The sequence below is a fragment of the Musa acuminata genome, chromosome BXJ3-9, assembly GCF_036884655.1.
Source record: "Musa acuminata AAA Group cultivar baxijiao chromosome BXJ3-9, Cavendish_Baxijiao_AAA, whole genome shotgun sequence".
Lineage (NCBI taxonomy): Eukaryota > Viridiplantae > Streptophyta > Magnoliopsida > Zingiberales > Musaceae > Musa > Musa acuminata.
Genome location: NC_088357.1, coordinates 1,293,548 through 1,320,381, shown reverse-complemented (window position 1 = coordinate 1,320,381; position 26,834 = coordinate 1,293,548). Strand labels below are relative to the sequence as shown.

The 26,834-nt window shown below is 41.1% G+C and overlaps 5 protein-coding genes across 5 annotated transcripts; 1 reads left to right on the top strand and 4 right to left on the bottom strand.

Annotated features, from left to right (window-relative positions):
* The first annotated feature begins 232 nt into the window (after positions 1–232).
* LOC103996710 (protein PHR1-LIKE 2) lies at positions 233–6,176 on the top strand. Its single transcript, XM_009417678.3, has 6 exons — positions 233–659; positions 1,078–1,154; positions 1,630–1,684; positions 4,466–4,553; positions 4,624–4,687; positions 5,591–6,176. Exons 1-6 carry the CDS (start codon positions 491–493, stop codon positions 5,972–5,974), a joined length of 837 nt encoding a protein of 278 aa, XP_009415953.2. The 5' UTR covers positions 233–490; the 3' UTR covers positions 5,975–6,176.
* Positions 6,177–12,979: 6,803 nt separating this feature from the next.
* Positions 12,980–16,365, bottom strand: LOC103996708 (uncharacterized). The gene is made up of 3 exons (XM_009417676.3): positions 16,232–16,365; positions 15,928–16,092; positions 12,980–13,480 (listed from the first exon to the last, which is right to left on the bottom strand). The coding sequence occupies exons 1-3, from the start codon at positions 16,341–16,343 to the stop codon at positions 13,242–13,244; spliced, it is 516 nt and encodes a 171-aa protein (XP_009415951.2). The 5' UTR covers positions 16,344–16,365; the 3' UTR covers positions 12,980–13,241.
* A 616-nt stretch (positions 16,366–16,981) lies between these two features.
* On the bottom strand, positions 16,982–17,533 carry LOC135649971 (probable calcium-binding protein CML46). The gene has a single exon (XM_065168977.1). The coding sequence runs from the start codon at positions 17,531–17,533 to the stop codon at positions 16,982–16,984; it is 552 nt and encodes a 183-aa protein (XP_065025049.1).
* An 845-nt stretch (positions 17,534–18,378) lies between these two features.
* Positions 18,379–24,263, bottom strand: LOC103996706 (coatomer subunit zeta-1). The gene is made up of 6 exons (XM_009417674.3): positions 24,129–24,263; positions 23,364–23,523; positions 20,180–20,327; positions 19,988–20,065; positions 18,761–18,845; positions 18,379–18,657 (listed from the first exon to the last, which is right to left on the bottom strand). The coding sequence occupies exons 1-6, from the start codon at positions 24,138–24,140 to the stop codon at positions 18,598–18,600; spliced, it is 543 nt and encodes a 180-aa protein (XP_009415949.1). The 5' UTR covers positions 24,141–24,263; the 3' UTR covers positions 18,379–18,597.
* Positions 24,264–25,087: 824 nt separating this feature from the next.
* Positions 25,088–26,834, bottom strand: LOC103996704 (pirin-like protein). Its single transcript, XM_009417673.3, has 7 exons — positions 26,601–26,834; positions 26,464–26,513; positions 26,324–26,362; positions 26,200–26,228; positions 26,049–26,111; positions 25,882–25,985; positions 25,088–25,803 (listed from the first exon to the last, which is right to left on the bottom strand). The coding sequence occupies exons 1-7, from the start codon at positions 26,711–26,713 to the stop codon at positions 25,308–25,310; spliced, it is 894 nt and encodes a 297-aa protein (XP_009415948.1). The 5' UTR covers positions 26,714–26,834; the 3' UTR covers positions 25,088–25,307.

Sequence of the window (26,834 nt, the reverse complement as noted above, 5' to 3'; positions counted from 1 at the left end):
TATATATATATATATATATATATATATATATATATTCTATAAATCCTAAAAATATATTAAATGAAAAAAAAAAGCATTCTCAAGCTTAATTTTGGCTGACCGAGCTGCGTGCATTATAATCACGAAGAACATTAAACTCAATCATGAGTCCGGTGAAGTTACTAACTGCCCATCGCGGAATCGAATAAAACCGAGCGGTGGTTACCATTTGCGTCTCGCTTTCTTCTTTTTCCTCTCCGGTGTCTCTCTCTTGTTGTGTGCGCGCGCTGCTCTCTCTCTCTCTCTCTCTCTCTCTCTCTCTCCCCCAACCCCACAAACACCTTCTATAGTCTATAATATCAAAAGTGCCAGCCCAATTCCGCTTCCATTGTCGTCCTCCCCCTCTCCACTTCACCAAATCACTTGAATCGAATGTCCTCCTCCATTCTACGCTCTTATTTACCTAAGAAATAAGGAGAAGAAAGAAGAAGAAGAAGGGGTTGGTTTATGAATGTACGCAACCAAGCGGGGAGAGGAGTTCCATGGCTCCCTGGAGGGGGCCAACCTCCCGGGAGACACCTGCCACCTCTTCTCTAGCGACCCCAAGCCGCGCCTCCGTTGGACTCCCGAGCTCCACGATCGCTTCGTCGACGCCGTCACCCAGCTCGGTGGCCCCGACAGTGAGCTCCACTCCCTTTATTTCGCTTTTGCCCGGCGTGTGAAGTGACGCGCTATCGCCGCATGTTCTGATCTATCTGTGTCTTCTCATCTTGTTGATTCCCCGCTCTAGGTTGAATGAACTCCGCTTCCTATTTCACGCCCCTGTTCCAATGGATGCTTCGATAACCTTCTCGACCTCTAATACACATGTCTTTGCAATATATTGCCAACATTTTGAGAACATCTGAAGCAGTTGAAGAATAAGATTCCTTTTCTTGTACACGCTTTGCCGTATTTAAAGATTTCTTTGGTTCATGCAAGAGTTCGTTGCTCCGAGCATTCCAGTGGGAACAGCTTTCTGGTCTATGCTTATGTATTTACTTAATATTTTGATATTGATGTTCCTGACTAGCCGAAAAACTTGTGCTTCTTTTGCAGAAGCCACGCCGAAGACCATCATGAAAACCATGGCTGTTAAGGGCCTCACGCTTTACCATTTGAAGAGTCATCTTCAGGTCTGTTTCTCAACTAGCATCATTTGACACAAAAGATGTTTCTAGATTGTTATTCTGTGCTTCAATTTGAGGGCTTTAATCTCGTGCCGTTTCAATCATCGCTTGTGTTTACTATTTCACAATGCTAATGTTAGGAAACTGAGATGTAGCTCAACTTGTATCCAACTTCTATCTGGACTTTCAATTAAATCTACTTGTCAAATGATTCAATCTTAGCTTACAAATTGTAAATAGTCGACCAAAATGTCTTAACAAGCATCACTGGGGCCTTCTTGAGTGTGATTACTTAGTCACATGTTAATTGTGCTTCCTTTTGTTTTCGACTTTCTATTTCATCAGTGCTATAGTGACAAGTTGTTAAATAGACAGCAAGTTGTGATTGATCAACAACATTGGCGAACATATCATATATGACTTTTCATGTTCACACTTCTGAAAACATGTGCTTATATGCCTTTCTGACTTAATCTTGCAGAAATACAGACTGGGAAAGCAATCAAACAAAGAGCCTTCTGACAACTCAAAAGATGGTGACTCTCCCTCTCTGCTTTTCACTCCTAGATATACCCCTAATATGCATTTTTTAAATAGGGTGTTAGGGCATGAAGATATTTATTCCCTGGACTAGCTAATAGATACTTGATTGAGTGAGCAATCTTATTTTATCCCAACATGTACCAGAGAAATTAGTAGTTAGAAGTATCAAGGATTTCCAAACTGGTGAATGCTCCATGGTGATCAGGATACAGAATAGTACATCTTGTTGGCACAAATTGGCGGAGCCATTCTGGCAAGGGGAAAAGAAAGACAAGGAAGAGAAAAAAAAAGCAAGAAAAAGGAGGAGAGTCAACAGGGGTAAAAAAGTGTTGGTCAGATGAGGCCATTGGTCTTCCTTCCCATGGCCAGGAAACATTCAATGCTAGTAAAATGCATACCAAGTAACCCTAAACGCTAGACTCTAAACCCTGCACCCTGCGATGACATGCACTAACATGTTGGTGTCCACATTTGACATGTTTACACCTCATTGGATGTTGAAGACTTCTTGTATTATATTCTACAAGATCAATGAATAAAAAGAATTGGTGGAGGACCTTTTTGATGAAATCTTGGCTTCGTAACACAAAATGGCCTTCTACACGTTGCCATCTGCCTACATGTTTATGTTAAAAGTTTTGCACAAATATGCTGGACATTTAGAAAAGATCACAACCAATGATACCTCTTATTGTGTAGTGTTGCTAGTCCTAGGGTTGGTGAAATGCTCATCTTGACAGGGATAAATGTAAAGTTGGCTGCTGATTGATCAAAAAACAGAAGATTGGCTTAATTGTAGTCCTTGAACGTGAGAAGAACATGTGATTGAATTTGACATGAAGGTTAACTTTGATTCAGTTCCAATTTTACTACATGTGGATGAAGTTTTGCCAAGGTTTGCATGCTGTTACTACAAGTGTATTATGTTTTCTATATTCTACTGTGCTGTAAAAAGAAAGAAATTCATGATATATATACATATATTTGATTAATTGAGGATTTGCAGCAGGAGTAACAATTAATGTGAGAACAACATTGCATGACAGAAGTGATTTTGGTGATGATACAGTTGCAGCAAAATTAACATTGAATCCTTGGATAGTTACCCTAGTTAAATAATTATGAACTTAAGTGAGATTAAAGCAAGATCTCATGGTGTATAAAAATGGTGCAACAAGGGAGGACCATGCACCAGGTAAAGCTATGGAGAAGAACCTGCCTTACATTATAAGAATATTATAGGAAACCAGACTAAGATTAAGCATTTGATTGCAACTTTAGCAACATCAAATGAAGAATTGACTAATAGATGTAGTGGAAAATATTGTGAAGAAGTGTAACAAAGGTTTTGATTATCTTGATTAGTCATTCACACATCCAGATTGAAGTGTATAATTCTCACAAATTTGATCTTGATGATCAAAGTATTAGGTAATTCTAGTGTGACTGGGGTTGTTTATACCCCTTTGGGTGGCAGAAAGAATTTATAGGGAAGCTTTATGGCCAATATGCTGGGAAGCTGATGGAAGGTGTTGCTAGGTAAGATCAATGAAAAATGATGACATTTGTGGTAGTTTGGAACCAGAAGTTGTTGATAGGACATTCAAAAATAGCTTGAAGTGGTCCTAAGATGTGTAGAAGAAGATAAATTAAGCTAGAGGCAGCAAAAGGAGAGTATCCAGACAATAGTTGGTATACGCAATGGGAAAGGAAATAATATTTGTTTAATCATAGGCATGGTCCTTGCAAGAGCAATATCTGCTGGCTGCTGGTCATGGAAAAATAGCATGTGTCAGTGTACCAACACCCCCTACCATAAATCACACAGGTTCACAATACAAGTAAACAAGAAAAGAACAGAAAAAAGAAAAAGAAATGAAAAAAGAGATAAAAAGGAAAAACAAGCAAGTTTCTTAAGCACCTATGTCTCTTCCCCTCCTCCGGACTCCTCGATAGTCACTTGTGAAAGGATTCCACAAAGTTTATCAACAAAACTATTAGCACCAAGAGTTGCAGCATCAAATTATTTAATAGACAGAAGAAGATCATAAATTCATTCAAAAGCTGGACCTGGTTTATTCTCTACCCAGTCTGTCAGAGACCACTGCTAACGCTTGTATCTTCTGCTGAAACAAGCCCTTTTTGGTTGTTGTTTTCTCAGCAAAGCAATACATGTGATATGTGGCAGCCTGCATGTACCATTAACTGAATATTTGACGTGAACTACCTTAAATGATTAGGCTTGAAGCTCCATGATGTGATTATGCCATACCTTAAATGATTACCCTTTTTTTTTACACATCATGGCTGGTGGGATATTAAGGAGGCTAACTATGTATCATGAAGTAGTGTATGCTCCTTGATGCAGAAATTTTTTGAGATTGCATTCCATTTAACAACAATGGAGCAGTCAGTTGCTTCCCTAATGGATCCCTTGAGTATCTAGTCATCCACATGCATCGATATGTTTCCACAGGCATGGCTATAGGATTGACAAACCGAAAGAGATCCTCCTAAAATATTAGAGAGATATTTATGCCTTATGTTTCATCTTAGTGGTGCCGTATACATAAGAAAAGTGTCTGGTATCTTGCGAGTGCTAATGCTTATATGAATCCCCAGAAATTATATTCCATGTTGAATAATACCTAGCCAGCATGTGAATGTCTACAACATATATTCAGTTTTAGATGTAGAATAAGTCAGTCTATTTCAAGTTTTCTTTCTCTGGTCTTACCTTAATGACTGAAGGTTCAAACTTGGTAACTCTACAGCTGCCAACTTTGTGGAGAGTCAGGGAACTGGACCACCATCATCTTCACCATTGTCATCATCAAAACTATTGGCCAAAGACTTAATTGAGTAATTTATTCTTCAACAATTTCATGCTGATTTACTTTTTTCCTAGTCTTACATCAACATTTCTATACAGTGGATGTGATGAGGCCATGAGAGTGCAAATGGAACTTGAGAGACAGCTTCATGAACAACTTGAGGCATGTTTCTTCCCTTTTGATGCACCAATGACTTTCTTTTTCTAAACCTTTCTTTCTATAATTTCTCTTATGAAATGTTCTTTAAGGATATTTTTCTGCTGTCATGATGCACATCGCTTTATTACTATGGTAGGACAATATTGCAGATCTTACTAGATATTTGATGCCACTTTGATATCACAATAAAAAACTTCTAAAGAAATATATATCCAATATAACAGTATAGTGTGCTTCTTGAATGTCTTGTATCGTACTCTCATGCAATAGTAGTCTTACTTTTGGGAATGTCACCTAAGCACAAGTAATATCTCAATTTCATTGATGGTGGCCGACAGTTTCTTAAGCTTGGGAGCTAGGATTTCCCTTTTGATAATATCATAAGACTTTTGGGACTGGTGGAATTTGCTTTACCTGTAAATTGTAGTTGCATAAGAAACAGCAAGAATAGTGGAAAATCTTTTGTATTCAAAATTTCTTTCATCCTCCATCTTTATATACAATGAATGATATGTTTTGTGCTATATCACAGGGTGTATCATCTTTCTATTCTCTTTTCCCTTGCTAATCATTTGTAGCTGCTTCATGGCAAAAATTCCTGAGTTCTTCTTGCTTTCCCTGAAAGCTTCTTGTCTAGTTCATACCTTCCATTTCTCAATAGTTTTTTCTTTATTACCTTGCACCAAGTCCCTGAAAGCCGCCTTTAGAATTGATTTTTTATTGGGGCACTCTTTTTTACCAAGGAAGAGGCATTAATCAGTCATTCCATTGTCTGTTTCATTATTGTTTCATCAGAATACTGCTCTGTCGTTTTGGATGTAGATGCTTGTTGGGCTAAATGGATTCTTCAATGCTGCTTAATCCTGATCACATTCCTGTTATAACCCACTTCTTTTTGCCGGTCAGGTACAGCGGCATCTTCAGATTCGGATCGAGGCTCATGGCAAATATCTGCATTCTATGTTCGAAAGGGCTTGCAACATCATCGATCCAAACCTTGCTTCCAACGCACTTGCACTAGTCAGAAAAACACCATCTCAATTTCCAACAAGCGAAGCAGCCGATGACCGTCTAAGCTTCCTGTGTAAGGCACTCAAACTGCCATCATTGTCGGAGATTGCAATGGAATCCGTTCAACGAAAACCTTCAAACGGAGTAAGTGCAACGTTTGCTGAGTGTTCAGTTGATAGCTGCCTGACATCAACAGCGAGCCCAGGGACAGGAAGGTCGAAGATGCTGGGTCCTCAGGAAGCTGCTGTTGATATAAGGTTCTCATATGTTGGGAATTGATCACTCACGGTTATGGGAAGGAGATGTAAATGATTACGAGCCATGGTTTCCTAGCATTTAATGACGATTTGCTGCTAACTAATAGGTTTATTTTGGTTTCGAAAAAGGAAGACTTTGTAGCTAAATCATTCAGATTCCTGTGGTAAACAGGTCAGGTTTTAATGGATTTGTGAGACGCTAAGTTTCGCAATATTTGCTTTTATGAATGTGATATCTGTTTGCATCACGATCCAGCCTAATCCCGTCTAATGGAATAATCCAATAGAGAACTCTTGATAGGAAATATATTATTGGAAGCTCTTGCGGATGGAAAAGTCCCAAGTCATTCTTCACCTACTTGCTCTCCTGGACAACGGTCCAAGTCAGGTCGTCAGGGACTGTCCCTACTTGGTAGTTTACGTGGATATAGGGGGATAAAATACTAAGAGGAGGATATTGGGGCAATTACGAGGCTAGATATAAAAGCTAACTCCGTTGTGCCAAGGGCTCTCTTTTAAAGAAGAACCCATACCCAAAAAGGATCTCGATGACTAACTTGAGCATCAAACGGATCGAGTCGAAAAATTTTTCCTGACATCGGTCTTAGTGCAGGTGACGCCTCAAGAGTCGGACACTCCTAGGCCCTCAGGTTTGGACAACGTCAAGTTGACTCAAACATCGATAACGATTCCCCCTAATATTTTGGCACTAGAAAGAGGGTCTAATATCGCAAGAATGTCTATCCATCAATCCCCCTAACGAATGCTCCAACGAGGAGGCCCTACCTCCGACTCATAGCACTTTTACTCAAGGGAGACAACTTTCATCCTTCCCTCATGTGGACGTATCCATTTCGGAACAAAAGTCGACGCTGTACTAGTGTTTATTCGATGACCCAAGTCTTTCACCCCCAAGGACGACCTCAAGCCACCTACTTGTCTTTGCTAAGACATTTTTGAACCTCATCCAGTAGGTGTAGACACTAACAAGCATGATGTAGACCATCGTCTTGCTTCTACCTTAGTTAACTCAACAAGCAAAGCCATCATCTTCGTCATGATCAATATCTAAACTACCACTAGCTCTGATACCCATTGGGATTCCCTTGTCCAATGTGATGCCAACATCTTAGGATTGGCCAAGGCTTGTGGATCTACCGGTTGATGGAGTGCCTCACTCTCTAATCGTAGAATTCAGCACACTATTGCACCACCTCTCTTCTCTGCCTGAATTCAAGACCTAGTCAACGAATTCGATGGATGACTCCTTGAGGATCCAACTACAACAAATGGACCAATATCTAGAAGAGATACGGCGAGAGTTCTAATAATCCCAAAGGGAAAGGCTAGACGATCCCACCTCGGGTCGGTCCCCATTCACTTAGAACATCCATGGGGAGTCAATTTCGATGAACTTTCATCTCCTATCACTAGAGGCCTTTAATAACAGTATCGACATGATAGAGCACATTATCGCTTTCCATGCTCAGATGTTATTATATGGCACCTCAGACCCCCCTGATGTGTCATACCTTCCCGACAATGTTAAGAGACTTGACACGAGAATGATACATTCGCTTGAAGCCGCTCTCAGTTAGCTTCTCTACTTAGCCCACAAGAGTTCGAGCTCTACTTCCTTAGGAATGTGCACTCGAGGCCATCGGTGGCGATGCTTTTCGAACTAAAGCAAGGCGAGGAGGAAACACTCTTCAACTTCATCGCTAACGAGATATGAGGCATGCAAGAAGCTCATCCATCATTTATAATATAGGCCTTCATGATGGGGCTTAGGCCCTCTCTTTTTTTTTTTATCATTGGTGGAGAGGCTATTGTCATAGTGCTCAAGGTGCTCCAGAGGGTCAACCAATATATTGCCATAGAGGCAATAGTTTTGAGTAAATATGAGGAGACATACAGAAGGCCAAAATAAGAGCGACTACCATCAGTCTCAACCCCAAGATCACCACGGTGAAGAAGAAATGGCCAACCCGAGCTACCTCACCTGAGGTCCAAGTCGACCCCTTAAACATGACTAGAATCAAAGTCCTTTTGTAGATAAAGAAAAAAAGGCTTTGGAAAGTCCCTCAATTGATGAAGACACTACTAGAGTGGAGGAACAAATCCAAGTACTATCACTTAAATTGTGATTATAGTCACGACACACAGAGGACTATCATGATTTAAAGGAGCAAATAAAAAAACTCATTCATTAGGGACACCTTAGGAGGCCCGTCAGAAGGCATTGGGAACCCGAGCTCGACCTTAGGGGCTGGTAGAGAGGCAGATTAACGTCATCATCAGTGGACTTACCTTAGGAGGAGATAGCTCTTTGAGTCGCGAAGCCTATGCTTGAGCTGCAATCAAAAAGCGCTCGAGGTCTAAAGATGGCTAAAAAATAACCTTTAAGGAAGAGATAGACTACCTCAACCTAAACCATGATGATGCCTTGGTGGTCTCTATAAGGATGATTAACGCTCGAGTGAAGAGGGTCATGATTGACATAGGTAATTTTATGCTTTTTCAAAAGTTGAGCTCTCGGCTAACAATCTCACCCCTAGAACTTCTTCGCCGGTGGGGTTTACTTCCGACTTTATCTCCTCTCTTGGGACCATAAGCCTACACGTCACATTCAGTTATGAGCCCTACTCCAAAATGGTGATGACCAAATTCATGGTAGTTGACATCCCCTCGATGTACAATTCGATCATAGGCTAACCTATACTCGACGGACGAAGGACAGTAGTGTCGACTTACCACATAGTGATAAAATTCTCAATAAGGACCAGCATCAAAGAGCTTAGAAGCAACTCGAGAGAGTCGCGATGATGTTATATGATAATGGTCTCCCTACCGAAGAGGGCTTGGCCCAAGGCAACTCAAGAGAGTCGCTGATTGAGGCACCCCTAGATAAGGCCCATCTCGATCAGGTTATCAAGGTCAATGCTATACTTCTCGAGGAGAAGCCGAGTGCAACTGCTACAGATGTTAGAAGTTTGCTCGTATACAACACCAACTAGTGGTCCCTCTAAGTCCAAATAACTACGCATGACCCTTCACCTAGTGGTGATTGGACCTCTTGGGACCCTTTCTCATAGCCTCAGGCTAATGGAGGTTCCTTATCGTGGGAGCGGATTATTTCATGAAGTGGGTTGAAGCTAAGCCTCTAGCATCGAGGGCATCGTAAGATAAGCAAAAACACCCGATCATAGGGTCGAAAGGGCATTGATCGTTGTTGAATATCGGATTTTGATGATGAAACCAATTGATAAGTGTTTATAAATTGATCTGTATTTTGAGTGACGTAGGATGCTTCGATTAGGATGAGACAATTAAAGCAGGAAGAATCATGTTGGGCCGGTGGAACATGTCAAAAGATTGGACGTCTAGCCGGAGGATCGAATGACGTATCGACAGAATTCTTCGGGCCATGGATTCGGGCATCGGGCTAAGAATAGCGAATATTGCGCCAAGGATATTAGAGTTGCGGAGGTCAACTGACCGATTGGGCAATAGGCCGCAAGAGAGGATGATGTACCGAAGAATCGGACAAAGCGTCAATGCACTGATGACATGCCAGACAACATGATTCATGCTTAGTAATAATTGTCTAGATCAAAGTGTGTTTTACATGTGCAGGATTAACTACGATAGCAAGGCACGAAGCAAAATGAAGTCCCGGAGTCAAGAACGTGATTTCATTGGGATTTTGAGAGTTCATTGGAAGTCCAGACGTTCGTCGGAAGTTCTACAGGAACCAACCGAGAAGTCTAGGAGCTTACCAAAGAAGCTCGTCAGAACTTGCCAAAGAAGATCGTCGTGAAGTCTATGAGCTTGCCGGGAGTCCGCTGGAACATTGTCGAGAGATCGTCGGAAGATCACCGGAAGAAACCAAGACCTAGGGACTTGTTTAGCTTAATGTATGCCTTAAGTTTCGTAGTTAGCACATAATTGAGTTTGGATTTGGGCCAATCCAATTAAGGGCCAATTGGGCCCATGTAAGGAATATGTTGGGCCCAATGAAAGGCCCAAATAGTGACCCAAGGAGTGACACCGTCATGGCACAGTCTCCGAGACTGTGTCAGGCGATGGTACCGCCCCTAGCAGGGTGCCAAGTGGTGGTATCGCCCGGATCTAGAAAACCCAGGATAAGATGTTTTTAGGTTTCAAGTTTGAATCAACTTGAAGCATATAAATACCCCTCTCATCCCTGGTTGACAAAGACAAGCACAGAGAGTTTAAAAGTGAAGAAACGCTGTTGCAATCACTTGAGTAATCCCCTCCTCTAGTCTAAGTCTAGAATTTTGTTTAGGAGGAGTGTGTGTACTTGTAAAGGTTGTCTTCTAAACCTGTGAAAAGGAGAAGAGGGGTGTAAAAGGTGGTTGGTCTTCGCCTTTTGAAGGAAGACTAATAGTGGATGTCGGTGGCCTCGACGAAAGAGGACTCGACGGAGTGGATGTAGGTCACGACGACCGAACCACTATAAAATTGGCATGCTCTCTAGTTTGCATTTATATTGTTGTCATTTACTTTACAGTAAATCGTTTCCGAAATCGTTTTACTTGCTTATTGCCTTCAATACATTTACGAACACGTGTTTCAAGTTAAGTTTCCGAAATCGATTTTCAATGCAAGAGAGATTTTCCAAAACCGACGTGATTTTATCGCTGCACTAATTCACCCCCCCCCCCCCCCCCCCCTCTTAGTGCCGACTCTTTTCGTAACAATCGTGTTGGGAAACTTATAAATCAAACTCAATAGGGATACAATGCCTAGTTCACAAGCGATCCAAGAGAAACGTTCTCACCACCAAGTCATAGTCATGCAAACTTCTCAGAGACTCCAAGTCTCGAAGAACCTTTGGGTTCATAAGAGATGCCTCTTCCGATGAAGGGGAAGACCTAACCTCCTCCTCCCTTGGACTATCCAAGGACAGAGCATAAAAATTAACAGCCAAAAGATTAGGTAGAACTTATACAAGAAAAGAAAGACATCCCGACCTAAGGTAAAAGAGCAAGATGATTGATTGGTTTGTCGTAGAATTGGCATTGGGAGGAGGGACACAAAGATCGACCCATCCTGCCGGGGACCATGGCGAGGTGAGAAATGCACTTAAGGAGGCCCTCTGAGCAAGGCTGAAAGCTTCTGAGACTCTAAGGACTAGGGTCTCTCAAGGCTCATATGGAAAAATAAATCATGCCCTATAGGGGGAGGGGATTTATAAGGGGGATATCGATCTCTCTCCTCTTATGACAAGACAAGTGTCCCTTTAGGGCAATTCTCAAGAGACACAAATAGTAAGAGGATTCGAAATCTAGTGCGACAAAGGGACACTTGTTGTATGAGGAACCAGAACTTGAAATCCACCACGAATGAGGGAGGACTTGAAACCCGTCATGGCGGAAGGACCCGAAATCCATCACGACAAAGGGGGAGGACTTAAAGCCCACCATGGCGGGAGGAACTAGAATCTGTCATGACGGAGGGATGACTTGAATCCTGCCATAACGAGAGGACCTGAAATCCGTCATAGTAAAGAGAGGATTGGAAGCCCACTATAATAGAGGCATATGGTGAAATGTGCTCGAAGCATGTGAGTTGAAAAAATCTAACATGTGCCAAGAGGAATCCGTTACGATGGAGTAAGACAAAATGTGCCCGAGGCATGTGAGTCGGGAAAACCCGATCCGTGCCAAGAGGAATTTGCTATAACGTAGGGTGAATTATGCCAAGGGCGTGAGCAGGGAAGAATGTGATCGAGACGTGAGGCATAGGGCAAAATGTGCTCGAGATGTGTGAGTTGAGAAAACTCAACCCATGCCAAGAGGAATCTGCTATGGTGGAGGCAAAGTGGAATGTGCTCGAGGTGTGTGTTAGGAAAATTCGACCCACATCAAGAGTACGCTACAATAAAGGCGTAAGGCAAAATGTGCCCGAGGCGTGTGAGTTTAAAAAACCCGACCCATGAGAAGAGATCCCAAACACTCTCATGTCGGATAAACTAAATGTCGTACTTCGAAGCCCTCTTATAAGAGCCCCGAAGAATGCCTTTAGGGGGGAGGGGGGAGACAAATGATCGGAAATATATTAACGATCAATTATCATCCGACACATAATCACCATGTAGAAACTATCACAAAAGAAAAAGGTTCAAGTCACTCTCTACTAGTCTGCTCTCGTGGACAACAATCCAAGGCAGGTTGTTCAAGATTGTCTCCCCCTTGCTACCCATATAGACAAAATGCCAAGAGAGAGACATTATGGTAGTTACATGTTATCCTCTCTAAGGCTATGTATAAAAGTTAACCCCTGATGTTGTGTCGAGGAGCTTTCTTTTGGAGTAAAACTCATATCTAAAAAGGACCTTGATGACTAACTTTAGTGTCGAAAGGACTGAGTCAAGAAATTTCTCCCAGCATCGATCTTAGTACATATGACATCTCGAGAACTCGACACTTCTACCATGAAACTAACTTAGAAGCACTTCAAGTCATCTCGGACACTCTTACACCCTTGAGTTTGGACCAGGTTATATTAGACGTGACGATTTCCCATAACAACTCTATAAAATAATAATAGTAAATCCATCTAGTACTTATAAATCCATTGAAATCATTATGTGAGACTAAACCAAAATATTTATAATAAATGATGGATGAAACGTGAGAGGTGGATTCGACTTTGATTTATGAAAAAGCAACGAAGCGGACAGTATACATATCCAAATAATCCGACCATGCAAATTGTATCCAACCGCAGACTTTCATTTAATCTTGCCTTCTTAAAAACCCCTATGTCTTCAAATAAAAGAAATCCTTATCCAACCGCAGGTTTTCCAATGAAATCAGCAATTTGTCAGCTTGAGCAGTGTTAACAATGGCACTTGCAGTTGTCCCAAGCAGCATAACACAGTCATAATGTAAGTCTACACCGCACAACTCTTAACTCGTCACTGATCATAGATGGACAATTAAGACATGCAATTAGCTAAAAATTCGATGCAGTAATGTCCAAATACAATAATTCAAGCTTCACACAGAAAAAACAGCATCTTATTTAGTGCATAGTTTGTATGTATCTAGTTGGGACAAGCCAAGTATTCACTTACTGATGAGCTGAAATCAGACTAGTGTTTTCCCATCTCCCTCAATATTCCAACAACAATTCTGTAAAATGACCCACGGCTTTGTGGTGCCCATGAAGTCACTGAGGAGCCAGAAACAGCAACAACGAAAGCAAGGCAACAAAGGCACACGAATTGTTGTTGCAAGAATTTCTTGACAGGTTACATGTTAACCTGAAACCAGCTTCACCACAATAATGATCGCGTTGAGAATTATCAGTGGAACTCGAAGATACTGGGTTGCATAGATGAGCCCAATTAGCTGCCCCTTCAATGACTTGGCTCTGGCACCTCCTGAAACTTCATTGAAGCTCCAACCCTTAGGAGCAAGGAACCTATCCTCATTCAGTATTGCCAATGCATTTGCAAGGAGCAAAAGTCCCTCGAGTAACGTCCAGAGGCCCATGCCTGAAAATACACATTAGTCTGCGTACAAAACCAGCATCCAGACAATTCAATACTCAAAAAGGTATGTTGGACCTATATTTATTCCTTAACATAGAAAAGAAGGAAAGCAACACAATCCTTCACAGAAAATTGGGTGAACATTTGATTACTACATCACGCGTAAAAAAATAATCATCAGCTGAATACCATTTCCCGATGGATGGCAAGTATAACCAACATGACGCCTTAATTAAGAACTATATTATGCATTCCATATTCTAGGAATCTAGAAATCAAACATGTTCAAGCATATAAGAACCATAAACTCAATAACATACAAATGAATTAAAATTGAACTCCAAGGGAAACTAGTTCCAACCAAGAATGGGAATCTATATTGCAGTTAGTAGGCTAATGAGAGCAAATGCTGGGAAGCACGGACACATCAACTTGGTGGACGTATCCATGTCGAACACAAATATGTCACCTACATGGTCGGACACATGTCTTTTTATTTATTTATTCTTTTTTATTTGGGACACAGCGTTTCCGTGTCGGATGCTTCTCCCGTGTCATTTCCCCTTCCTCGCGTGATGCTCACGTGCGATGCTTTGTTACATAATCTTCACGTGATGGAGGGAAGCATGGAATTGAGGGAAATCAAGCCCACCTGCATCCACCGTCCTCAGGAAGGCTAGAGCCTTCGTCGCACACACCATGACCTATCAACGACCACACCTTCATCAACAACCTAACCCTCGTCGATGACTTAACTAGCACCCTTCGCACAACCTATGCGATCGCCCCCTTAGCCACCCTCGTCGGTGACTTCACCAGCAGCCACATGGCCACACCCTCGGCGACCCGTCGATGACTTCACCAGCACCCATCAGGCGACCCTATCCAGTCGCGCCCTTGGCGGCCTCACTCATGAGTTTCCATCGACGTCCCTCTCATTGATCCATTGCCTCGCTCATACACAAACACGTCCCTCTCATTGATCCATTGCCTCGCTCATACGCAAACAATAAACCCGTGACAATCACATAAAGCCTTCTCAAGGCTTTTTGTTTCTATTTAGCATTTTTTTAAGGAATTGATGACCTTTTATATTCCCTAAATTACAATGTCACATAACTATATTGATGGTAAATTATGTTATTGTCTCTTATTAGTAATAAGTCAGGTATAAAATTTATAACAAAAGTAAAGTAAGTTATGTAGATAAATGCTAGGAATTTATTAAAAATGCCAAATGTGCCATAAATTTTAAATATAAATATCATAAAACTCATATTAATCAAATATTTTATATATATTAAAAATACACGTGTCCTTGCCATCTCTGTATCCTAATTTTTTTAAAGAAAATGGCATATCACTGTGTCTGTGTCGTGTCCATGTCCTGTGTCTGTATCTATGTTTCTTAGAGCAAATGATGATTTTATCTAGACATCAGCACACAAAATTATCTCAAAAAAACCAAAAAATTGAACATGAGACCACAATATGACTCCTGATAGCATTTAATATCAATAAAAGTTCGACCATAAACAAAAATATCCACACAAAAAAAAGGACGAGAACACGACTAATGGCATGTCAAACAACAAGATACTAACAGTTACTGTATTCTATTTACAAATTAATTAAGCTGATAAATACAGAACCAGTGATACCTATCATAGAGTTGAATGTGGAACATCAATAGGCTATATAAATGTCAAATTCTAGCATGGTTGTCAACTAGAATAAAAAGCTTCTCAGAAAAGGAAAAGAGAATATGTCATTGGTCAACCTTAGTTCAATGCAATGCAATGTAATTCCATAACCAAAAAAAACGAAGATAGTATAAATCAGAGTCTAAATCCCCTTGCAGCCTTTCTTGATTAATGCAATGCAATTCCATGAGTTGTCGAAAGTTTAGATCAAAATATTAGGTTTTCCTAAGTAGAGACTGAAAAAAGAAAATTGCATATTTAAGTGTATTTGGAAAAGAAAAAAAAATGGCTTTCAGTTTCTGGCACTTTATTATAGAAAAAGCCATTAATTATCATAAAATGATAAAAAAGAACTCATATGTTCATATTCTATCGCATAATGCCCTATTTCTATTTGTTCCGTTTTTTCATGATAAAAACAGAAGAGATAAAAAACATTGTTTAAAACAATGTTTTACGGCTGAACCACATCACTCTAAAACAAACAAAATGAACTTCGAATTTCCGAAAATGTATGATCTGTAGAACTAAAAAAAATGTTGCCCATATGTTGATTGTCTCAATTTGAGACCATGAAAAATCAAACCCTAGCTGATTGCTTGTATCTAGATCGTAACGCCGTCAAAATTTGGGAAGAAGGGATCGGAAATGCGGCTATCACAGAGAGAAGAGGGAAGGAGAAGTGAAGGAGAAGGAACTGGGAGGGCTGGTCATCACGGAGACAATGGAGAGGAGAGAAGAGAGCACCTGAGGGAGGCAGCTGGGCAGCGACGGCTGGATCTCGACGGTGACAACCACAGCGGCAGGCTTGAGTGAACTGGAAGGCGGCGAGCGATGACCGACTCACTGGAAGTCGCCGGCGGCAGCAGGGCTTTCTTCGCTGGGAATATCGAGCGGCTGGGAAAAGGTCGCCTGTTTTTCCTCCACAGAAACCAACACAGCAAAGAAAAGCACATCGAAAGCAACGAACACCGATCGAAAAAATGAGAGCGATCGCAGTCGATCTAATCCCACGGGAATCGAGAAACAAAAGAGGGTCAAAGATCAGTACCTGGGAACCTAGGGTTTGGTGATTCGACGAGACCGTCCGCTCTCGATCGGAAAGGAAGAGGCCGGACGCAGGTTCTGGAGACTAAAGAGAGGGCGCGGATAGACCCGGTCATTTGACAGACCGGTCGGATCGGTTTTGACGGTTCTAACAGCCCCGGCCCGTTTAACTCGACCCACGAGGATCTGGTTATAACTCGTGTGCATCGCACGTGCATCGGAGTTATACTACAGTCCTATTTAAGTAACAACAAATTAGAATTATTTATTATTATTATTCAAGGAAAAATATATCATAAAATAATCTGTAAGTCGTTTTATTTATTATATATTTACTAATACATTTTTCATTAAAAAAATGAAGAGTGAGTCTCTATTTATAGACTTCACTCACAAAAATAAATAATTAATTATAAGAAAATCATACAAATTTTTATTTTTTTGCAAATTAATTAATCAAGTCTTTGGAAGACTTAAAACTTATTTAATGTAGATGATTACGTGACACAAACATGCAGTCCACTAATATGCATTAGCCAACTTAGTATTCACATATGGACAAATATGCAACCCGTTTATAAATGGGTAATGCCACTTTCCCTGAAGCTTCACTGCAATAGCACGCTGCAACTAATCCTGTAGAACAGAAGATGACTTCAATTCTTCCTGAAATTTCATCCTCAATCACTTCTTTGTACATCTCAGAAGAAGAAACAATGCAAAGAAGAGGAGAAGAAGAAGAACAAAACTTGTTTCAGCACAAGCTGATCTCCATGAACTTAACGAAGTCGATCAGATCAATCCTTCCGTCGCGATTTCGATCATGAGCTGCGATCATCCTCCGGCATGCATCTAAATCCGACGCTTCTGCGATCCCGAGCTTGGCGAGAACTGTCTGCAGCTCCACCGCGTCGATGAACCCATCGCCGTTCTCATCGAAAACAGAGAAGGCCTGCTTCAACTCATCCAGACTCGGCTCCTCGTCTGCGAACAGATCAGGGAGGTGGTCGAAGTCCTCCGTCTTCTCCTGGAGCTGCTGCTCGCCTAAACCCATTCTTCCCAGAATAATCTGCACGTCTTCGATCCGGAGATTGCAGTCACCTCCTCTTGCTTCACCTGCTGCACTGCTCAGGGGATGTTGCTCATCGGGAACCGCTGATAAGCATGCGCAGCAAGCAACGTAGGTGTGCAGGAAGGACATTGATCTGAGGGACAAGTTCTGAATTGCCACCATGATCGAGCTGAGCAGTACGTGAAGGAAGAGTAATACAACTACTGGTTCTGCCAAGTACACGGGCTTCTCCATCTCTTCCTGGTTGCTTGGGACGCAGAAAGAGAGGGGAGGATGGCGAAAGCGGGAGATCGCCCTCTCTCTCTCTCTCTCTCTCTCTCTCTCTCTCTCTCTCTCTTCTTCTTGTGAGGGAACGATGGAGTTGGAACTTTATAGGAGAGAAGACAACAAGAGTTTAGAACCAGACGTGGTCGCAGGAAGGAGCAAGTTCATGTTGGCCATTGACTCGCAGGAAATTTCCCATGAAACACAATGAAATGCAGGGCCGGCTTTTCCTTGGCTTATATTCTTCTCCCTTATTATCTTCCTCGTCTTCTTTGATGATGGCCAACAACTGTTGACAATTCTGAGCTGGTACTTTCCCTATCTATCTATCTTTGCTGTAGAAAATTAGTGGAAAAGAACTTAAAAGTAATGATGTCAACAAGGCTGAAGTTGAGGTGTGGAAATTGCGGTGGCAGCAACTGCACGTCTCGACGAGGGCATTGGAAAGAAATGGGGTGGAAATTGGTGTGAAGGTGGCTTGTGCTTTCATGGTGATGGGAGGATAACAATTTGACTTCCTCTATGCCAGTTGAGGAGCTGATATAATTGGTATACAAACCCTTGGTCATTGTTTAATTGTGTATTTAGGTTCAAGGAGGTATTCTGGACAACACAGGATTTAATACTAACATGCATGTAATCAGATGAACTCTGGGTCACACACTGTGGGGCAGATCATGGCCTCCGGTATAGGGAGATCTTAGTGACTTATAATAAACATGAGCAACGAAAACTTCTGCAACTTTTTGTTCATGTGGAAAATGGAAGCTCTATGTAAGAAGAAGAGGAAATTCTTCACCTGATCAAAGCATCAATAATAATAAATATGAGGGATTAGTAGGTTACTTTCAATGTGTTTCTTCCATCAAGTCAGTCATTAGATGCTTCAAATACATCTGACATGTATGCTAATTGTGATATTTCAACAGACAAAACATAAACAAAAAGTTTCAACATCAAAAAACAAGCTTTTCTAAAGGGAACACTCGGTTTGCATATCCGTCCAAACAAAAGGTCACCGGCTTGGAACAGTGTCATTTAAGAAGAGATCTTGCCAAGTGCTCACGAGCTGTGGCTAGGGCTTGAGTTATAGTCTGCAAAGGCAGAAGATAGGATATTGCATTTAATGAAAATGAGCAATATATATATATATCAATTTGATTAGTGAGTTGACTTTGATGAAACAGAAAATTGGACCTGCTCAGACAAGGATGCTGCTCCATCCAGGCCGTGGGTTGCAACCTTTCCAGCAATTATGCTAGCTTCAGTTTCCAGAATGATGCTGTGCAACAAAGTGATAGATGTGTCAGCATATTACAAAATTCTAGAATCACGACTCTCCGGTTGGGGACACAAAACCATAATGAAGATGCTTATACAGTATTGTTTCTACGGAATATGATCCCGATCACAAGTTCACATACAATTTTCATTTTGACAAAAAGAAATCAACCGTCAAACTCCTTGTAGCCTGAACATACAAAGTGCACTATCACAGCATAAGCATTGATTACATATGGAGGTTTGCAATCTACAAGGATAAATTTCACTAGGACTACAAAGTGATATTCAATACGAAGACCATTGCTCATTAAATTTTTTATAGTCGAATAATTTTGTTCACTCAGTTTACCAAATCCTGAGTATTGAGATGGCTCAGGGAGTCAGGACCATGGCTATCTACCATAGGAGATTCTTTTACGAATGTCAACGAGGCCCTTGGACACTTCCTCACTTGTGAAACACCCTTACCAACATTTGTGCTAGGTAATCTTCAATTTTGACAGAGTATGAGAACGAAACTCCCATTTAGGATGATGCCTTTGACCACAAAGTGGGCAGAAAGATATTCTCTGGACTACTTATAGTCATATTTATAGAAAGAACTCAATTTACTAGGAACTCAACAAATTTATGTTCCAATTTTTCATTCTTCCACATGCAAAGCAAATGACCAATATTAAGGGAGTTATTGTATTGTTTGGGGTTAATCCCGTATGGGACGTCTCTTTCTTCTTATCCCCATAAAGGCTGAAAACAGAAAATAAGTTCACCGTCCCTTACCTCCACTAACAATATCAACCTTGCTAAAACCACTGCTGCCACATACAGCTACATGAATATACACATATCTAGGCATGTGAATGACAATGTTTTTCATTATAAAGGACAGATTTTTGTGCAAACCAGTTTTATGTTATTCAAGAATTAAGAAAACTAAATTGACTGGTTACTTTTATACAATAGAACTGCCATTTCTCGATATGCTTATCCTACAAGTGTTCAATTTAAAGAATCATTGTTTTAATCTAACAACTAAACTTTGAAAGATACAGCATTACCAGATCTTATCACGTAAACATGTTTATGTGACCACTGTTAAATAATCATAAAAATGATCGCACAAAAAGTATAAAGCCATACCCTCCATCAATAATCTCATCAAGGCATAAAAGGATGAGGTCCAGATTCTCAAGTGCTGTTCTTTTATCCACATTGTTCCTGGAACCATGAGATGCAATTAAGAAAATTAGGGAAGCATCATAGACATGACCAATGGCTAATGAACTGAGGAACCAGTTCGTGAAAACCAACAGTAACAACAACGGACAAGACCTTAGGAGAAGACCAACTGCATCAAAGAATCCTTGAAGAACGGTTGCTAGAATGAGCTCATTCTCATCATCCCCTCCGGTAACAAAAAAATGGAGATCTTGAATGAACTTGTATACGACAATGTAGCCATCAAACATAACTATCTCCGCTGTAAAAGTCAAACACAGTAGCATTCAGTTGTATAGAAATCAGTCAAATCTCCAGCACCGCACATACACAACTAGATAGAACAAATATAATTTGAGATCACAAAATGTCCCAATCTCATCATAAAGCGAGGCATTGTATAATCCACACGGAACCGGTACACCAGAAAACCCTCATGTTCTCTTATAGACACGAACAAAAATTTTATGCACGTTGATTTACACAGATGATCACACAAAATATGAAAAACATTCTAGGTAAATGTAAGTTTGTAACTATATTCCAGGAGTATAATGAACAACTTCAAGGTGAAAATGAGAAATCAGAAGGCTTTCTGAGACACTGCCAAAATCCTGTCACATGAGCAATTTACCCTCTAGAGAAAAGACATGAGCAAAATGCTTCACTTGTAGAAGTTGCAACTTTGAAAGCTCAACCCTCCCAAATACAGCAAGTTACTAACCCATTTACTCCCAATCTTCTGATGAAAGTTTGTAGTCCCTTGCTTAACCTCAGTACTGTAAAAGTTCCAAGCAAGCATATCCAAATCAAACACAATCCCAAGAACTTCATTTTCATGATGAACTTTTTTAACATGGTTATACTGCTTAGAAGAACAAGCAACAAGCACTACTAAAACGGTAAGATTTCAAATTGTGAACTTTTAGGCTCATCACAATGTTTGATATACACAAGGATATCATACTCAAAGATGCCACAGTGGGATGCATTCTCAAACTAAATATTTCTGCACCTTACATGATGTCCAAGGATATAGGTTCAAGCTAATGATGAAAACCTACTATAGTTAATTCATTTGCTCTTTAGAAAACTTCAAATATAGCCAACCAAAGATTTGCTATAAAACTAAGATTTGCAATGAAGGCCAACAGTAGCCAACATCTAGTTGCAACCATCAGTGTGCAATCAAGCTTAAATGGTATAAAGTGTTGGCATGGATAAAGCAATGCCTTCATTGGTATGGTATAAAGTTATGTCTTCAAGTTTATTTTTGAAATGGACCTATATGTATTAGAAAAGAGGAAAAAAATGGAGGAAACCAAAAACTCAGTAATTATTTCTTTATTTGTTATTTCATGACATCTTATTTGGCTTGGTAATAAATAACAAACCGAATGATGAAACCATGTTCAAGTCAAATTAATTAGGAACATCGAGCCAGTTTATTTTACGGCTCAATTCATTATTAATATTTCAGTTAATTTTGATCACAGCTCTTCAGAAACTTTCTATTATATTGTGAAATCCCACCTTGAAAAAATTAGCATCCTGGGTACAACCCACTACATCTCCCCTCACTGGAGTCATAACTCACCATCAATCTCTGTCCATCGCAGCTGGTGCCCAACAGTCATAGCGAACCCAACAAAACACTATCTTCTCTTTGTTGACTGTCATAATCAAAGCCGTCACTAACTACTGCCGATGGAGCCTTGATGAACTCACTTGTGTACTACTCTGAACTCAAGCAGCCTGTCTCCAGCATCCTATATGATGTCAAGCCCTGTGTGTGATGTTGATGTCAATGTCATGTTGTACTTTGGGCTCCAAAATTGGTCTCCTCACCTCAAGAGTAGTTTGATGTCCTACTGACAGTGAAGTTCATCCTTCCCTTGAATTCAAGTGCTATTTGTTTATTATTATTGTTCGCTACACCACATTGAGGCCCTTTAGATTAACTTCTGGTTTCCATAAACAGCACATTAGGGTTCCTAGATGATAGTCTTATTTACAGAAAAATGCAGAGCTAATTACATATTACCCCCCTGTAATTAGCTACCTTTAGCATCCCAGTCCCTACATTTTAAAAAATTACATCCCTATAGTTACGAAAGTAAAACATCTAGGTCAATTGACCATAACGCCGTCGGTTTTACCAATGGAAACACAAAAACAAAAGATAAAAATATAATTTTAACGTTCCAATTTGTGATGGCGAACGACGGTGCCGTTGGGGGCCGCAGGTGGCTATTGTAGATAAGGAGAACAACGACGAGAGATGAGGGCCGCCCTGTATCTGCATCAATGTCAACGCTGATGCAGAGCAATCCTCACCTCTCATCGTTGCTCTTCTCATCCACAACAATCACCCGCGGCCCCCAGCGGCACCACCACCCGCCACCACCAACCGGAACGCTAAAATTATCTCTTTTGCCCTTTCTTTTCATATTTCCGTTGGTAAAACCATCGGCTTTAGGATAAATGGATTTATATGTTTCACTTTTGTAACTATGAGGATATCAATGTAACTTTTTAAAGTGTAGGGACTGGGACACTAAAGGTAACTAACTACGGGGGTAATATGTAATTAGCCCAAAAATGCATGACTAAAACAATCATCGCAGAAAAAAAATTGTAAATGTACATGACAGCAGTAGTTAATATTCCAGCCACAGCATCATAGCATGCTGGTTCAGAACATACAGCAGTCGACAATCATTAACAAATGAAAAGGTTGGAGATGATTTAGAAAAAAATGTTAACAAAAACTTCTAAATTCTAGTTTACATAGCAGTAGCACTATATCTTGGAAGACAGGGCGATTCAAATATTCTGGGACTACCCATAATAAAGCAACATACTGAGCCATGGTGCTAACCTTAATAACTGAGACTAATATCATGTTGTTGTTGTTGTTGTTGTCTTACTTAACCTAAACATGACACAAATAATCCTGATAAGTTGCAACTAAAAGGGATCAACCTCTAAGTATATCATAAAAAAATCAATAATCATGTACAGATGAACAACAAATATAATCCATACTTTTAAAACATCAACATTAAGATTTGAATTTAACCATAAAAATATCTCTTAATTTGGCTTAAATTAATCCAAAGAGTTAACTTATGAATCATTAAATGGATTACTCCATTAAACTTCTACATCAAGATCTGTGGCAACCTATAGATAACCGAGGTGCAAACTTCATAAGAAAAAGGTTCAGCATGTAAGAAGTAAAGTATAACCATACAAATAATATCCAAGTTGAATTAAATGGCTTTCCATATGTCACCTTCAGTTCGAGCATTTGTTTTCTGCGTCTTGGTGAAAACTGATTTCTCGAATGCCAATTTTGCAGAAAGGGTTGGCCAATCATCTGAGTAGTACTTGACAGCTACTCGTTTCCCTTCAGAGTCAAGGAGAAGAATGTTCTTTATCGAAGGGCAAGAGTCCTGCATGCACAATTCATGCAAACAACTTGTAAGAAAGATGAAACCTGTTCAGAGACGAGAAGACGAACGTTCTTTACTCCACAACTACGAGATACAAAAACGAACTTTCATCACACACAAAAGAAATCATTTTCCAACTATCTAAAGTCAGAACGGAATCTTAAAAGGTCTCTTAAGTACTCATCCAGTAAAATTTACTTTGTTCTAGAACAACTTGTTAGAAATTTCTACAAATCGTGCCAAAGATAAAAGTCTATAGAAAACAAAAAAAATCAATATGTATCAGTTAGTAAAGAGTGATAAGAACAGAGGAAATCACCAGCAGTAGCATATTGAAACAACTTACAAACGACAAACATAGGTTTAAGACTCAGGCGGAATCCGGTTCGAATCTACGCTAGACACCGGAAAAGGCATCGAAGCCGAGACCTCATCACCCCAACGTCCGGATCGGGCGACCTGCAAAGAGATCGAACGAGAAACCGGCCGATCTGGGCCTCCACCCCCGGGAATCGTCGCCGCGGGTCCGGAAAGAGGAAGGAAGATGGAAGAACAAGAGAGAAGGTAAGGGGGAGGAGAAGAAGAAGAAGAAGACAACAACTTACGGGAGCCGCCATCCCTCGCCGGATCTCGTCTCGTGGAGGCTCGGCTCAGCGGCGGGGGACGATCGAGTTGGCGCAGCAGCGACGGCGAGGAGCAAATCGTGACCGCCTTGCTCTCTTTGATAAAGAGCATATGGCCCACCCGATGAACTGAACCGGGCCGGGCCGGGCCGAGCCGGGCTTAATCAAGGAGATAGTTGGCTCAATCGAAACGTTGTTAAGTTCTAGTTCGAGCTCGAATCGTCAAATCAAGATCAAATCAAGATCACAAGCTATAGAATGCATCAATGACCTTTTTGTCCCTTCGGCAATGTAGTGAACACCTAATTAAATAAGACGTTTCACTCTATTTTATTGTAAGGACAATTTGGACTCATGAGAACTTTGTGCAATTTACACAAACCAAGCTAACACAAGCATTAGTGATTAGAATAATCCAAACTTCATATTGTACACATAATTGTTTTCTCTTTTCCAAAAAAATGTTTTTTTTTGTTTTTTTTAATTTGAAATATGGTTAATTGATGAATTAACCAATAAAATATTAAACCATATGGTCTCAAAAGTTTGATCAATATATTAAGTTTTTCCAAAAAAAAAATATTGAACAAGTTGGATTAGTAACTTTTGGGCCTACATTTATATTGAGTGCTGAACACATGTTTTACTGCTCCCAAATGCTTCAGGATTTAACAGAGTCTGCACACTGTTCAATGGCACAGCATGATATTTGAAAGTTTGAGTTCATATTATACAGTGAAATGACAACCAAGTTGGATGATCTGATAAGAAGTGGCAACATATTTTGCCTTAGGGAGGAGTGGGGCTGAATCAGTGACATGGAGATGAAATGACTCCTGCATTAGCTGGGAAGACAAAACATGTTCAGGAAGCTGCAGCAGACATCAATCCAGCAGATATGGGTGCAGAATGATTCAAGACCAACTGTGAAGGCAGCCATCAACACCAACCCCTTCGAACAAGAGTAAATTATGACAACCTTGATTGAAAAATAAAGAGAGAAAACGTTGCTTTCAGATCAAGAAAAGATGATCTCCAATAATGACTTGATTCTACTGTGTTTCCTTAAATCTTCCAGCCCCTCATCACATCAGTGGAGTGCATACTCGATGATGTTGGCACTGCTCTGTCTACTGCTGCAACCTCCACTGCACCACCAGCTCAGTTCATATGCGGCTGTGACTTCCAGTTCTTGGCCTTCTCAAACCCATTCTTGCAGTAGTGGTAGTCCTCGATGGCCTGTTGTATCTCCGCCTGCGCGTTCATCACGAAGGGACCGTACTGCACGATCGGCTCGTTCAATGGCTGCCCGCCGATGAGCACAAACCTGAGAGGCCTCGCGGCCTGATTCCACACGCTGAGGCCGTCGCCGGGGCTCAGCACCAACGCGTGGTGGCGCGTCGTAGGGGATGCGTTCGGGTCCCCGAAGACGCCTTCGCCTTCGATGATGTAGACGAAGGAGTTCCAAGGTTGAGGGATGTGCTGGTGGACTTCGGCGCCAGGGTGCAGGGTGAAGTCTAGGTACATTGTCGGAGTCTGCGTGTAGACCGGCGAGCGGACGCCGAAGGACTCCCCTGCTATGATTCGGACGTCGACGCCATGTTTCTCCACCCTGCTTATGTCTTTGCTCTGCAGTTCTTGATATCTGGGCTCCATCCTTGAGAAGAACGAGAAGAGCATGTAAGGTACGAAGAGCTTGGTACGAGAACGAGGTGAAGAGGATTGGAGCTGTTACATCTTGTCTTTGGAGGAGAGGTTGATCCATAGCTGCAATCCTTTGTTCTCTCCCTCCCCGGCAGGCATTTCCGAGTGAATGATTCCTCTACCAGCGGTCATCCACTGAGGAAGAACTCCGGTAGTCATCGACATGAGCTGATGAAATCTTGTTCAGAGGAGTTGTACCTGCAGATCGCCAGCTCTGATGGTGCCTTCGTGGCCAGCGAAGTCCTGGTGAGTGAAGGCGCCCTGAGTTCCATCGGATCCCATGTCAGAATCACATTTCAGCTAACGTTTTGATCTGATCTATATGTTTCTCAGACAGCAAATTCATTACCTCCAGCATGTAGGTGACGGTCTCGAAACCTGACATTAACACAGGGAAGAAGACATGGGATATATAGATTGTTGACATGATGGTAAAGTCAAACCGAGAAACAGTGAGCGAACTGAAGTCAAACCTCTATGAGGATGATCAGGAAATCCCGCAGGAGCAGAAACTGTGCGTGAGATACGTAAAAGCATAAGGAAATCGAATCAGACATCACTAGCAAGAACAAGAATGGAGATAAAGAAAGAGAATATAGATCCAGTAGGTCACCGGAAAACTCATCCAACATCAGAAAGGGATCCAAGTTTCTTAGTTCTCCCCTGGAGAAGACCAATCAATGAGGAGAAGATCATGGAAATCTGATGAACGGAAGAAGGAATAACGTAGGAGAGGTCAAGAATCATCACCTTCCGATGCTCCTCCTAACAATGGCTCCGTCACCTTCGTGTTGAGGCCTGGCGAGCACCTTCTTGACCACATGCCTCGGGTTCTGGAAGCCTTGGTTCTTGTGGTCTCCCATGGCGCTCGTGTGCTCTCCTGAGGGACAAATTGGGTTCGGCTGCAGAAGGGAGAAGAAGGCCAGGCTATGATGATGGCTTGTTTGATTGGTGAGGAACTAAATAGGAGATCAGAATTTATAG